Source organism: Orbicella franksi, chromosome 13 (assembly GCF_964199315.1).
Source record: "Orbicella franksi chromosome 13, jaOrbFran1.1, whole genome shotgun sequence".
NCBI lineage: Eukaryota > Metazoa > Cnidaria > Anthozoa > Scleractinia > Merulinidae > Orbicella > Orbicella franksi.
Genome location: NC_138157.1, coordinates 6,684,989 through 6,698,097, shown reverse-complemented (window position 1 = coordinate 6,698,097; position 13,109 = coordinate 6,684,989). Strand labels below are relative to the sequence as shown.

Here is a 13,109-nt window from a genome sequence, read left to right as displayed (position 1 = left end):
CACTTCAGTCTCGTTGAATATAACGGAAGTCTCTGGAAACTAACTCATCAGAGCAATATGCCCACGCAAACAGTGCAAAGTGAAACATGTTCAAGTCGCTTCCATGGTAGATTATATGACGCCTTATTTACTAGCCTGCCACGGTCATCTTTTTTCTTTGAGGGGGGGGGGGGGGGCGGGAGGGGAGAGATAAATTCAATCAAGAGATTACCTTGATAATCTCTTGATTCAACAATACAACCTCCTACATGTCTGCACATCGATTTTTGGCTGATGTTTCAAGCGAAATCTATTGTTAATGTTTAGACATAGAGAAACATTGATCAGTGACAGCAACTCAATCCCCGACACGGCTCAATCTTAGCCTTCCCTTTCCATCAGCGATGAACGTGTCATCTCAGTTCTGTGTGAATTCGTGGCCGGCAAGATGGGTTTTGAAGGCAAATTCTCAGCTTCGGTTGCTACCATTTACCCTGAAAAAAAAATGTGGGTCAAAACAAGAGACGATCATTGTCTCTTGGTCAAAACTTACAAGCTATGGTAGGTAGAGTATGAGATTTTCGGCGAGATCGTGACTTGTTAAGGACTAAAAGTGGAAAGGGTAGGTAAGATAAAGTCTGCCTACGAACCAGGCCGGAGCTTATCCCGGTTTCAGTAGCATGAAGCGACCAGGAGTGGCAAAAGTTGAAAAGCTTTACCTTAAAGCCTTACCTATCTTAGTGAGCGGAGGGAGTGGTGGTGAAAGCGACAGGAGCTTCCCCAAGTCTCCCTGGGATGGGGCAGATTTGGTCGTCTGCCGACATCATTCTTGAATCGTTACCTTTTCAGAGTTCTTGATCGAATTTCGCTTTGGTCAGGTGTGGGGCAATTTAATTTTATACAGCTTTTTACCTCGACTAAAAGCCGTTGCCTCGAATACCTGCGCTATTTCCGCTCGAACTGAAATCATTACGGGAAAATGTCTAAAAGGAAATCTAGATTTAAAGTATCTGTGGTAACCATTTTTCTTTGGTTCTTCCGAGGAATTGGAGCTATCACGGTCTCTTCGCAACGGGCAAATGCAGTCTTTCGAAATTAATTTAAAAAAATACATTTTAAGTAGTATCATTGTTGGTCGTTAGTTTTGCTTTGCTCTATATTGGTCTCCATTCAAACTGCGAGCTAATGAGTTGAAATCGGCCCATTATTGTAGTAGGAACTAAGAAAACGAATAACTTACCCAGAAGCGACACAAATTATCAAATTCGAAACAAAATGAGTAGCCTGACTTGGCAATGCAGTGGTCACTCGTAAAATCACAAATAGTCCCGCTATATTTGCTTAACAGATCCGACGTTCTGCAAAAGCTCAAATCAGTGAATTTCAACTCAAGGCCTTTATTCTCATCTGCACGAACGTGTATGCAAATCACGAGTTGTCTGTTGTGTGGTTTTGGGTTTTTTTGTTTTTTTTTTCTTCTTCCGGGATTGAATTGGTTTTCTTTGGCAACTTTTGCAAAAAGAGTACCGAAGTTACTACAAAAGCTATTCCGTCACGAACTCTTTCGATTCCATTAATTATCTAACGGACTTTTCCGCTCCTTGATCTTTGATTTACATCCTCGAGATGAGCGAATCGGACACACGGATTACGCAATTAAAAGTTAAGGAAATTAGCTGCACTTTTCGGCTATTAGCTTTCATCACTCACCGCGGATTTAAATGCTCAACTAAACGATGGGTCGATACGTGAGTCAACGGATACACGTAGTAAGCTAAAATTAGAATTTAGTTAATTTAAGAGTTCAAAACACGCAAAACTGGGCTCACTGAAGAACATATAAATATTACAGAAAGCTGCTCTGTAAAAATTCCTCACATTTAGAAAATTTCGGCTCTTAAGTCTTCCAGCGATGGAAACATTAATGTTCTTATCGTCCGGTCAAGAGCAATCTTGGTTTTAACCAAGTTTTAAAAAGTCGTTTAATAAATCTCTTATTTTAATAGATACTTATCCGGTCTAATAAGGGAACGGTAATGAAGCGTTCCGATTGGATAATTAACTTCAGCCCTCCGTGTTGTGTTTTATTGACATGTATATTTAATAGAAGGTTATCTGTCTTGATGCTTGCCAGGCTAACAGTTATAGCGCATGTAAAAAATATAAAAGCCCAATAACAATTCTACGCAAAGACCTAACTTCCAACCTTTTAAAATAATTTCTCTTTCTGCCGGCAAAGCTCTTTTTGTTTCTAATTTTCGTTTTAGAATTGCTTTGAATCCTGTAATGTGGTCTTCAGTCTGCCTTGTCTGCGCGTTTTAAAATCTTAAATCATTATTATAATTTAGGTTTACTTCGTGCATCAATGAATTCCTTATATGGTGTCTCCGTTTCGCTCATCTCAAGGATGTACATTAAAGCGCTGAAACGTTTCATTGTAAATCTCAGTTTTTCAAAAATACTCCGCTACGCGTTGTATTTTCAACTCTTTTCTCGGTGCCTGGAAATGTGGTCAAACACGGTCTTTCGTGTTTGATATATTATTATGTAGGTGCTACGCGGCCTGTTTACACCTGCTTACCCTGTATCATCCTATATATTTCTCCGTCACCGCGAATTTATTATCTAACCCTATCTAAATTACCACAACCCTCTCCCAGTCCGCACTGTAACTCGTTTGTTTTACAGCCACAGTCCAAATTTGTTGCGTGGTCGCCATCAGCGATACATCGGTACACATGTCTCCCTCAGGCGTGTTTAAAAAATTTAAAAAGATGAATTTAGACCACTTTTGCAATTGTCCGGGCTATGTTACTTTTACACTATTTTATGTAAAGGCAAAACTTAAAAGCCAAAAAGAACTTTTATTACTGTGTCCATTTTGTACCATGTGTTCCGCAAAAATTAAAAAAGTCACGATTTCCATTTATTTTCTAATATTTTTCTTAATTACGCGCTATAGTATTCATTTAAGATCCTGATTAGACCATTTTCCTATTCTCGGTACTGGACTGGAATTAGCGTGCAATGAGGCTTATACGGGGGAATATCATTAAAAAGAGATTAATGTCATTTGCATTTGAAAAGACTGCCCCGCGTTAGCCTCAGTTTCAAGCTAGTTCCAGTCCAATACCGAGAAAACGAAAATGGTCTATCGACAGCAATCGTTGCCATTTCTTAGAGTGTTTTTGTTCCTGTGGGCCTCAGATCACCGCGTCGGCGTTTTCGCTAAAATCGTAAAATTCTGTGCGTTCTCTGTTAGGATTCGTCAACTGTTCTCACCATCCAACTCTTGAAGATTTTTTAACAGCGATTTCACAGCTTCTTTGTAACCAGGTAACTGACAACATGGATTTCCGCGTAAATCGAGCTTCCTGAGCGATGTACAATGTTGAAGACTTTGCAAACAATCTATATCTGAAATATCTGCATGTTAGGTCAAGAAAAACACAAGTAACAAATCTAGGCAAAGAGTTTACAATTCAAGAGCAAGGAACAACACCAAACGATCTTTATCACAGGTTCAAACAACATTTAACGACAAAGATTTTCTGTCCTCAGTACTCTATTCGTTTCGGACCGAAGAAGACAGTTCTATGTTAATTTTGTCGTTTTCGTACAGGAGTTTTTATTCCTTTGTCGAGAAGATAAAAGTGGTAGCTCTTATTGGTAGTCCCGCGATTCTCGTAAGAGGCCAGCTCCCCTCAGCAACTGCCCACACGAAACTTGTTGGTCTCAAAGGTGGCCGCGACTACTGTGACCTTAGGAAATAATAAACTGGATTTTTCTTTGTTTTAAGCTCTGCTAGGTGTAGTTCACACCTGCGACATAATCATAACGACATCAGAAAATTAAGGGAAAAAAAAAATCCTTTCCCTATATGTTTATGTCGATGCTCACATTACCGACATAATAGATGTCATTATGCCGTTATGTCGTTATGCTCTATTACCCTTTAAATTTGAACACGCGGCCGCTTACGAGAGCTTCACCACTTGTATGGACATTTGCTTCCGTACGTGACTAGAGCTAGGAAGGCATTAATTAAGCGACTACTTTAAAGGATACCATTATTAGAAAGGGAGAGTTCTTCCAGAGAGCAAAGTCTTAGCGCATGCCTTTTAGTGATGCACCGCAGACTGTTATTACTGACATCCAAGATGTTGACGCATTGTAGCATGTTACACTCGTCCAGTGAAGTTAGTTTGTTGTGAGATAAGTTGACTTCTTTCATAAGCACTAGCTGATCCATGTGAGATAGACACGTCAAGTCCTACGAGAAAGAAAGGGTAACGAACAAGTATGTGATTTGTGACTTTTCTTGAGATAGTTACAGGGATGGTGTCACGGCTCGGCGCATGTGTAAGCTTAGTTATAATGTTGGACCATTCGATTCTTCTTTAGTTATAAATCTGCTTGCGTTCTATCACGAATGCCGTCCTCTGATTGGCTACGCTACTCACTATCTATTCTTCTGTTGTAGATAGTGAGTCGCGTAGCAGTGAGCTCTTGTTAACAAACTTGCGGCCGCTTCTTTGCGCTTTCGAAGTGTCTGTGAAGAGGATTTAGATGAAGTTTTGAACGACTAGTAGATTTATACCAAAACAATTAGATTATTCGCCCTCGATTTCTATGCGTGATAGTTGACTCAGGCTGCGCCCTTGTCAACTATCGCACGATAGAAATTTCGAGCTCATAATCCATTCGTTAAATCGAAAGCGAACTAATGTTCCAATAAAAATTTCTTGATGACTTGGGAAAAAGGTGATATATTTCATTAGATTTCCGTTTGAATGTTAAACAATGCTACCATGTGCAGCCATGCAACACTCAGTTCCATTTACGGGTGAATATATGAAACATGATATATTTGAACTGCATGATAGAGCTTTCAAGACACAAGAGATCACCACAGCTTTGCACGCAAGACTTCTTAGCAAATATATAACACTTACCATTTTAGATAAATCAATTGACCTCTTCGTTTCCGCCTAAAAAGAAGCAGGAAAAAAATTAATCACGCCAGTTTTCTGATTATCACTACAGAAAGCAAACGTCGCTCCAATAATCCAACTGTAAACTGGGTGGAAACAGCCTTTTCAGTCCATTCTACAAACTTCTGCTAAAAAAGAAAGAAAAGCCCCTGAAAAGTGGCAACAGCATATAAAGGGCTCTGTGATTGGCTCGAAGTGCAAACCACGTGCAAAATCGATGCAGGAAATTTGGTCTCAATTTTCCAACCAATCACAAAACGCGTAAAGTCGCACGACAAGTACTTTCTACTGACATCAGTAGAAAGAACTTCTTCCGAAAATAAAATTTAAGAATTTGTGCAAAGACAGAGTTACAGTTAAGGGTGTAACGAATCAAGCCATTTTCCAACCTTGTTTGAGCGGTGCCTCTCAATGGTGTTTTCTAATCTAAATTTTCTTCCTAAAAGGCAACAGCGAGATGCATTAAAAAACACTGTAAAGCCCATTAGAGTCAGTCAGTCAGTAATTCAGTCCCTTTGTCCAATTGCCTGTCGGTCAGTCACACTTCTCTCGCTCAATCAATCAGTCAATCAATCAATCAATCAATCAATCAATCAGTCAGTCAATCAATCAGTCAGTCAGTCAGTCAGTCAATAAATCAATCAATCAGACATTCCATCAATCAATCAATCAATCAATCAATCAATCAATCAAGCAATTATGGAAGCCCATCAAATTGGTTTTTGTGTTTGTGTACTTACTAAGATCTTTGTAGTAACCTTGTCTGTAGCTGTCAACCTGTGTCAGTTTTTCTAGATACAACTCTGTTTCCTCTTCATGTAGCAGTGGGTCCAGTGCACGCATCAATAACACCATTGTTAACATTGTCCCTACATTATGATATCAAGAAACCTTGTCAGACTTGTTTGCCAGCAACTGGGGGCGAGGTGCTCGTATCATTCATTGCCGATAAATAAACAGAATGACATACAAATGGTGTCGAGTTCATTGATGGCAAACTTCCCTGGTGGCAAGGTGACTGGTACCATTTTAAATCTGTGATTAGCTGAAGTGTTAACTTCTGGTGTGTTCATGACAACTTAATTAATAACTACTAGGTATTTTAAGGACATCAGAAAATAAACAAATTTTAATTATTCTTTGCTTTTATCATCAATTGTTAGTACAGGGTTTTCCTTCAGCTAAGCTTTCCAGGCACATACATTGTAAATCAACTTATTTATTATTACCATTAATATCATTTTATGATTGGAAAGAAAATATCAACCTCATTTATTTCTATACAAATCCCCTAACATTTCTAATTTGTGTAAACACTCACCCTGTTCTCTGACTAATAGGTTAAAAAGAACTAACCAATTTACAAATTAAACCCCTCTGCAACATACTTACACTTGTTGTCTGGTTCCTCTTCTAGTAAAAGTCGGCAAGAATCTAACTCTTGTTGGAGAACAGAACTATGAACGGCAGTCAGCTCTGCTCTGATGATTAACACAGTAGAGGACAACATTAAATGTAATACAAGCTATAAAACCACATGCCAACACAACTATTTTCCCCATGTATTTTCTACTCTATCATTTAGGATTGTAAGAGAGACACAAGTGACAACAGGCACTCTTATTCTGTTTTGAAACACACTTTTCAGAATCTTTGGACATTGCAGCTATCTTCAACAGATAAGAGGGCGATATAGTTCTTATGTCTCAATGATGGCCCTAGTATTCTCCCAGAGGAGAGCTAGGAATTAGTAGTAATAGTCAGAAGTAGAGAGAAAAGTTCCTTTATAACTATCATTGATCACGAGCTATTATGGAAATGACTACAGTCACTGCTAAAATGCCTTCAAAGCTCCTGTGGGCAGTCTTTCAGTAATATTAAATATACTTGCCTTACAAATCACAAATAATGTCACAAACAATACTAGTAATGATTCAAACATTTTGTCTTTCTGATACGTGTCTGATTTGATATGTGTCTGATATATGATATTACTCTGATATGTGATATGCCCCTATTATTTCGCTTTTCACTTCATGAATTAAAGAGAAAGGAGAAACTGTTTGTAGTTTAGACAGCATGATTATTTGTCACAAGATTCACAAGTCTGTACTTACCTAAAAAGATGTAGCTCGCTAGCAGTGGACCACACTTCTGATTCACCTAAAGAAAACCCCATATATATATTATTTTTACATAGTATTACAGAATTGTAAAATAACTGAGCTACTACATGCGCTCTCATTGGTCGATAGGTGTGTTTAGATGAGAGTATGTACACACAGTTGTGACGTTTTAGATTTGCGCGTATTTTTGAGAATTATTTTATAAAAGCAATAGAGCACTTTTTCCATGTTTACATAGCTTCATCTAAATACGCGGAGGGTTGGGAGAATTCTCCTAAGTTATGCAAACCCTCAACTATGTCTCGGGTTTGCATAACTGTCTTGAATTTCCCAACCCTCCTCGTGTTTAGATGAGGCTATGTAAACACGGAAAAAATGCTCTATTGCTTAAATAAAACCCTTTCCATTGTGAAGAAGCCTCCAAAACAAAGGTAAAGTACAAATATTTGACCTAATCATAATGAGGCAAAGTAAAAGTAAGCAGAAATTGTCATAAAAATACTTGCACTTTCTCGCACTCTGGTATCTTTATCTAAGTAGGTAAATATCACTACTAGCATTCAACAAAAAACGCTTAGGGAGGAGATGACATACACAAACTTTGAATTGTTATAACCACACATTTTCTAAGAGGGATTTAACATTATGTCCATGTACTTTTCCCCATGCACAATAAATTATTCCTGATCAGTGATTCAAAGTGACATAAGGATTGTTTTTGATTAAACCACACAGGATACAAACCTTTAGGCAACACCACACTACGTTCCAGTTTTCCATCCACAAATTGCACCTTAATTGTTGTTTCATCAGGTGCATTCAGCGAATTGTAATTACAGCTAAAAATTTAAATATAGTTAAGGAAAAGTGTAGTAAATAATAGAGGGAAAAGGACAATCCAGGAAAACTGCTTTGAAATATAACAACAATTGACAATAAACAGTTATTGCCAGTTTATGTAAGACGTAATGGATTTAGCTTATTAGTAATTAATAATAAAATAAATATGTCATTTCATTTATTCTCTTCCCAGTCCCAGGCAATGCTTTAAAAGACTATTAGGTGTACTTTAAAATGTGTAGTTCCAGAAAATATTCACACCTCCCCCATGGAAGGGATTTTTTTCAGACCCCCCACCCCTCTAGAAATTCCAGTTAAGCTTGATACATTTCTTTAAATGTTTTGGCATTAAAGAGCCCCCACCCCCACCCCCGCCCCTGGAAATTCCAATCTCTTCTGTGGGGGGAGTATCTGGAACTGCACAATCTATCTTTCACTTCTGTCAACATCAACACTTGAAGAATGGAAAACAACCAAAAAAACAAAACAAAACAAAACAAAACAAAAAAAAAACGGTCACAGCACAAAAGGATATCCAAACAGTAGAAGGATGATTGTTGTGAAAAGAGTTATTCCAATCTCCAGTAACCTCTCGACAGTCAATAGAGACAAGTAGATTTTCCTTAGGTACCTTGGAAGAGAAAAAAACACATTCATCTCCTGACAAAACACTGACAGAGATAAAACTGGTCATAATAAAAATTTTCAAACTAGTTAGGGGATTGTCCTGTCTATACAAATTACATGACTTACATATTTTTTTTCTTTTTTTTTTTGCCAACATCATAGGCCTGCAATGCACGTAGATTCAAAATTTGTCAATTTAGTTCAACTGCAATGACTTGTTCACTTACCTGGACTGGTTGAGTAAATTGTACAATGACTGTTGTTAGAGTATCATTACACCTCATGTACAGGCACAATATATCCATCTGCAGCCTGGCTGGAAAGAGAAAAAGGATCAAAATTAAACTACAGTTTTATTACAACCTTTCTCACTTTAGCAGTAAAAGAAACAATATTAATTATTGACTATACTATAATGAAAAATATGTTCATGGCACACTACCTCTTCCCAGAAGCCATCTGTGGTAGAACCAAGCACTCTGATCATAAGGATCCGTGAAGAATGCATTTTGAGCAAGATCAAATTCTACAAACAGAACACGGCAAGTTGATAGAACAGTGCCTCTACATACTTTCTACACCAAAAATCATTACCCTGCATGTTCAATTCTGGAGCTGTACCATCTTGGATTTTTTTGGGCAAGAGAAATTTGAAGACAGGACGAAACTACTCTTGGTACAGGGCTGGAGGGCTTTGTGGCATGGAGTAGCTCTAGTTTTTGATGCCACACCACCCATCCCATACCCACCGCAGTACAAATGTACCTCCTTGGAAAAATCTTGCTTCTTTAGGTCATTAAACTGAAGACACTATCCATACGATTATCACATTCCATCTTGAACTGAAGAAGAAATTAGCCATTAATCAGTTACCATTTTACCTTTCATAAGTGCACCTTCCTCCACCCTTTCTTTATCTCCACTCTGATCAGGATGAATCAGTGGAAGAAGCTTGCTGCGATAATGCCATGAGGAGTAGTTTGAGAAGTTTTCTTTGATCTTCTCTGTACTAAAGTCAAATTCATCAGCAGGAGCCACCTCAGCTTTCTTGACAGAGATTCGTCTGTAATCCCAGCAGTGAACTTCAAAAAATAAATAAATAAATAAAAGCAAAAGCTACTATAGTTACTACCTAACGGTAAGTTAACATGTTCCCAAGAAACCTTAGAGTCTAACTCTACGCTCTGTATCTGTCAATTTATCATTATTCTGACTAACTGTTATTAGTTATTAGTTAACTTAATATTTGGTGTTTAATTTTTTGTCATTTACCATCAGATATGGCCTTATGTGCACAAGGCCATAAAGGAGATTGAGCGAATGAGTTAGCATTAAATGAAAAGGGCTACAAATAAAGTGTCTTATCATTCGATGCATTTTTTTCTTCCTTTTCACTGGCCAAGAGCCAACCACATGACCTGCAAATAACTGCCTACAAATAATGGTCTGCTCACGCATAGTACCATCTAAATGTGTTTTGCGGCAAATGATATTCTGCTCATGCATTTATAATATTGTAATCCATGATCTCTGGTAAAAAATGGCAGATTGCTCCCTTGAGCTGTCAGAGAGTGATTTAAATAAGAAAACAAATTGGAATGATATGACAATAATGAACTCAGTTATCGCAAAATATCGTTATTTGTCAGTGTCTTGTAGATCAAGATATTATTTGGCTCAGCCCTCAGCTTTGGCAAATAATTGATCTGTTCTCCAGTGAAAAATCACAATATTTTGCTCAACCTTGTCCAATAATAATTATTATTATTGTTGTTAATTATTTTATTTTACTATCAAGTGCAATAAATTAATGCTCAATTAATGTATGCAAACAAAGATTTTGATGCATTCTTGTTATTTAAAAATTCAAACAATAAATAACATACAGTTTCTTTCATCGTATGAGAGGAACTTGTTGCAAAGATGTAACTCTTGCTTCCAGTTAGGCTGCGGCATAAATTCCATGATCCACTGTCTGTGGTGCCAAACACTGTAAGATTTGGGATTCACTTGCAAACAGTTCTGTAGAAAGGACAGCTCCTTCTGGCAAATTTCTTGCATGACATCTGGTGGACTTCAAATGCAGCATTTCACTCAGATCAGAATTGATATTCATGTACTGTCTCTTTAATATCATTTTATGGTAAGTTAACCACAACTAAATTAAATGATCCATCAAAAGACCTTTACTATAAATTCTATAAATTATAAAATAAGTAATAATAGGCCATTTTCAATATATTAAAATTCTAACTTCAAGTTGGCTACCAGGTTTGGGGAAGAAAACAAAGGAATTTAATTATTCATCCCTCAACCTCGATGCGATTTCTTTAATTTGTTTTATTCCCCCCAAGCCTCAGAGTAGGCTTGATTTCCGCAGCTCTCGCACTTCTGGTAGCCAGCCTTGGAGCCATGTTAGAGTTTTAATATATTGAAAATGGCCTATTTACTTGTAACGACTTGTATTTCTATCTTCATTTGTTAAAAAAAGCTACACATATATCAATAATTTATTTTTATTCTTCAGTCATGATAATTATTCATTTTTAAATTAATTTATGACAGTGTAAACTCCTTGGTCACGACTGACAACAAAGTTGTGCCCAAGAGTTCTGAGCAAGTGGATTTTGTTCTTCAGGCTGGAGGATTCTATCCACTTCTTTTGCTTGATGATGGGCAAAAAAAGATTCCCAAGGGGAATATCCTTGCGGAAATCCAAGTTACAGAATGAGGTACTCTATGAAAAGCAGTTGTCATGTTAATTAATTTTGAATTAATTATACTCATGTGATATACATGTATAGTGCTATAGTTCGGGGCTTGTGAGAATGACTTTCAGATGAGCAAATCTTGCCTGAACTAAAGGAATTATGCAGAAAATTGGATTTCTTTGAACAATACATTCTTGCAAACACTTCAAGATGGTTAGTCCACTGTCTCTCAGCATAAAAAAGTAGTCATTTTTGTCAGCAAGGTATATCAGTTCCATTTCTACTCTCTTAGTGACTCATGTAAAACTAAAAGCTATTATTTAAACATACTTTTCATTTTTCATGTACAAGAAAATCTCCCTTCTGAAGTTCCACAAAGTAGAAAAGTCTGGGTTAGCTGCAAGTACTTGTTCTGTTAAAGAAAGTGACTCTTTGTCTTTTTCTCCATTCTTTCTCTAAAACAAGGAAGACATACATGTAAATTGCAGCAGTTAGGACCTTTTTTCCTTATTTTTATCCACTGAGAACTGGTTCAGCTTGCAGATTTTGCACGGCTCCTTCCAAGATCTGCCTGAAATCTGATCTCTAAAAAAGAATCCTGATTACAGACTACTGTATTATAAGGTCAGATCACACAAGAATGACAATCAACAGGCAATGCTGAGGGACATGACTGGCTAAGAGGGCTTTCCTAATCTTCCAAATTGATTCTATTCAACTTACTCTAGCCTATTTTAAATTTTCAGCTACCCACTCTATTTAGAAAACTGGAGAGTGTGTAACTCTACATAGGCTAGCCATAACTCAAACAAGAATCAAATTCAGTGAGGGAATGCAAGGCTCAATATAGAAGCATCTGGGAGGTGGGATCAAATGAAACTCTAACTTGTGAACTTTGATAGAGCCTCATTCATCTTTCATGTTTCATCTATGCTGGAACTGACTTCAATATTGATTGGCACAAGTGGGTTTGAATAATTTGCAAAATTCCAGATCTGCTGATATTTGTTGGATATACCTTCTCATAGATGTGGCTGGTAGTTTCTTTATAGATCTTTAGCTTCTTTTCTCTCTCTTTCCTCTTTGCTTCAGCTTGCTCAGCTGTTGTACGCACCTTGATCCTTCCATGCTGAGAAAGCAACAAAGTCATAACTTCAGTTTGATTGACATATTGTCAAAATTAACATGAATGTACAATCTTACACAATCAGTTGTAAGTTACTTATAACATCTATTTCTGCTTTTAGAGGTGACCCATCACATGTATAAAATGTCCATAGTCCATACCAGCATAGGTTGTTTTCAACTGATAAAAATGAAAAGGCTCATGAAGGGTGCAAAAGCAGATGACAACCTTGTTTACCACAGATTTCAAAATTTCTATTTGAAGTGCTGTATACTACAGACGTCACTCTTTTTTCGGCATCTGCTAGATCTTTAAGCATTTGATGTTGCATTTCAAAAGTGAAATTTTATTCAAGCTAAATACTTTCAAAAAGCTAGCAGATTAAAAAAGCTTCTCTAGAAATAACTTGGTCATTTCTACGTAAGCTTAGTGCAATTTGGCCAGCCGTATGCTGCATGACACGGAATTGACTCGATCGACCTTTGAATCAGAAATGCAAGTATTTATTTCTGGAAAGAAGTAAAAGAAATGGATGTTTACTAACAGCTTACCATGTCTTTAGCAGGTAGAGTGAACAAATCTTGGTGCTGTCGAACAATTGTTCAGTCACTCCACCATGTTGTTATTGACCGCGTTCGTACTGGGCAAGAGATGTGCAAAACAGTTTTTTTGTACAGTGGACATCATTACGTCAAGTAGGAATCAG

General features: G+C 37.3%; 1 protein-coding gene across 1 annotated transcript; it reads right to left on the bottom strand.

The window, feature by feature from the left end:
* Positions 1–2,823: 2,823 nt before the first annotated feature.
* LOC145466214 (geranylgeranyl transferase type-2 subunit alpha-like) lies at positions 2,824–13,093 on the bottom strand. The gene is made up of 16 exons (XM_081449950.1): positions 12,955–13,093; positions 12,296–12,406; positions 11,608–11,732; positions 10,453–10,640; positions 9,448–9,648; positions 9,009–9,092; positions 8,794–8,882; positions 8,475–8,570; positions 7,844–7,946; positions 7,091–7,136; positions 6,366–6,454; positions 5,714–5,842; positions 5,363–5,412; positions 4,935–4,970; positions 4,048–4,252; positions 2,824–3,405 (listed from the first exon to the last, which is right to left on the bottom strand). The coding sequence occupies exons 1-16, from the start codon at positions 12,955–12,957 to the stop codon at positions 3,248–3,250; spliced, it is 1,713 nt and encodes a 570-aa protein (XP_081306076.1). The 5' UTR covers positions 12,958–13,093; the 3' UTR covers positions 2,824–3,247.
* Between the last annotated feature and the right edge of the window lie 16 nt (positions 13,094–13,109).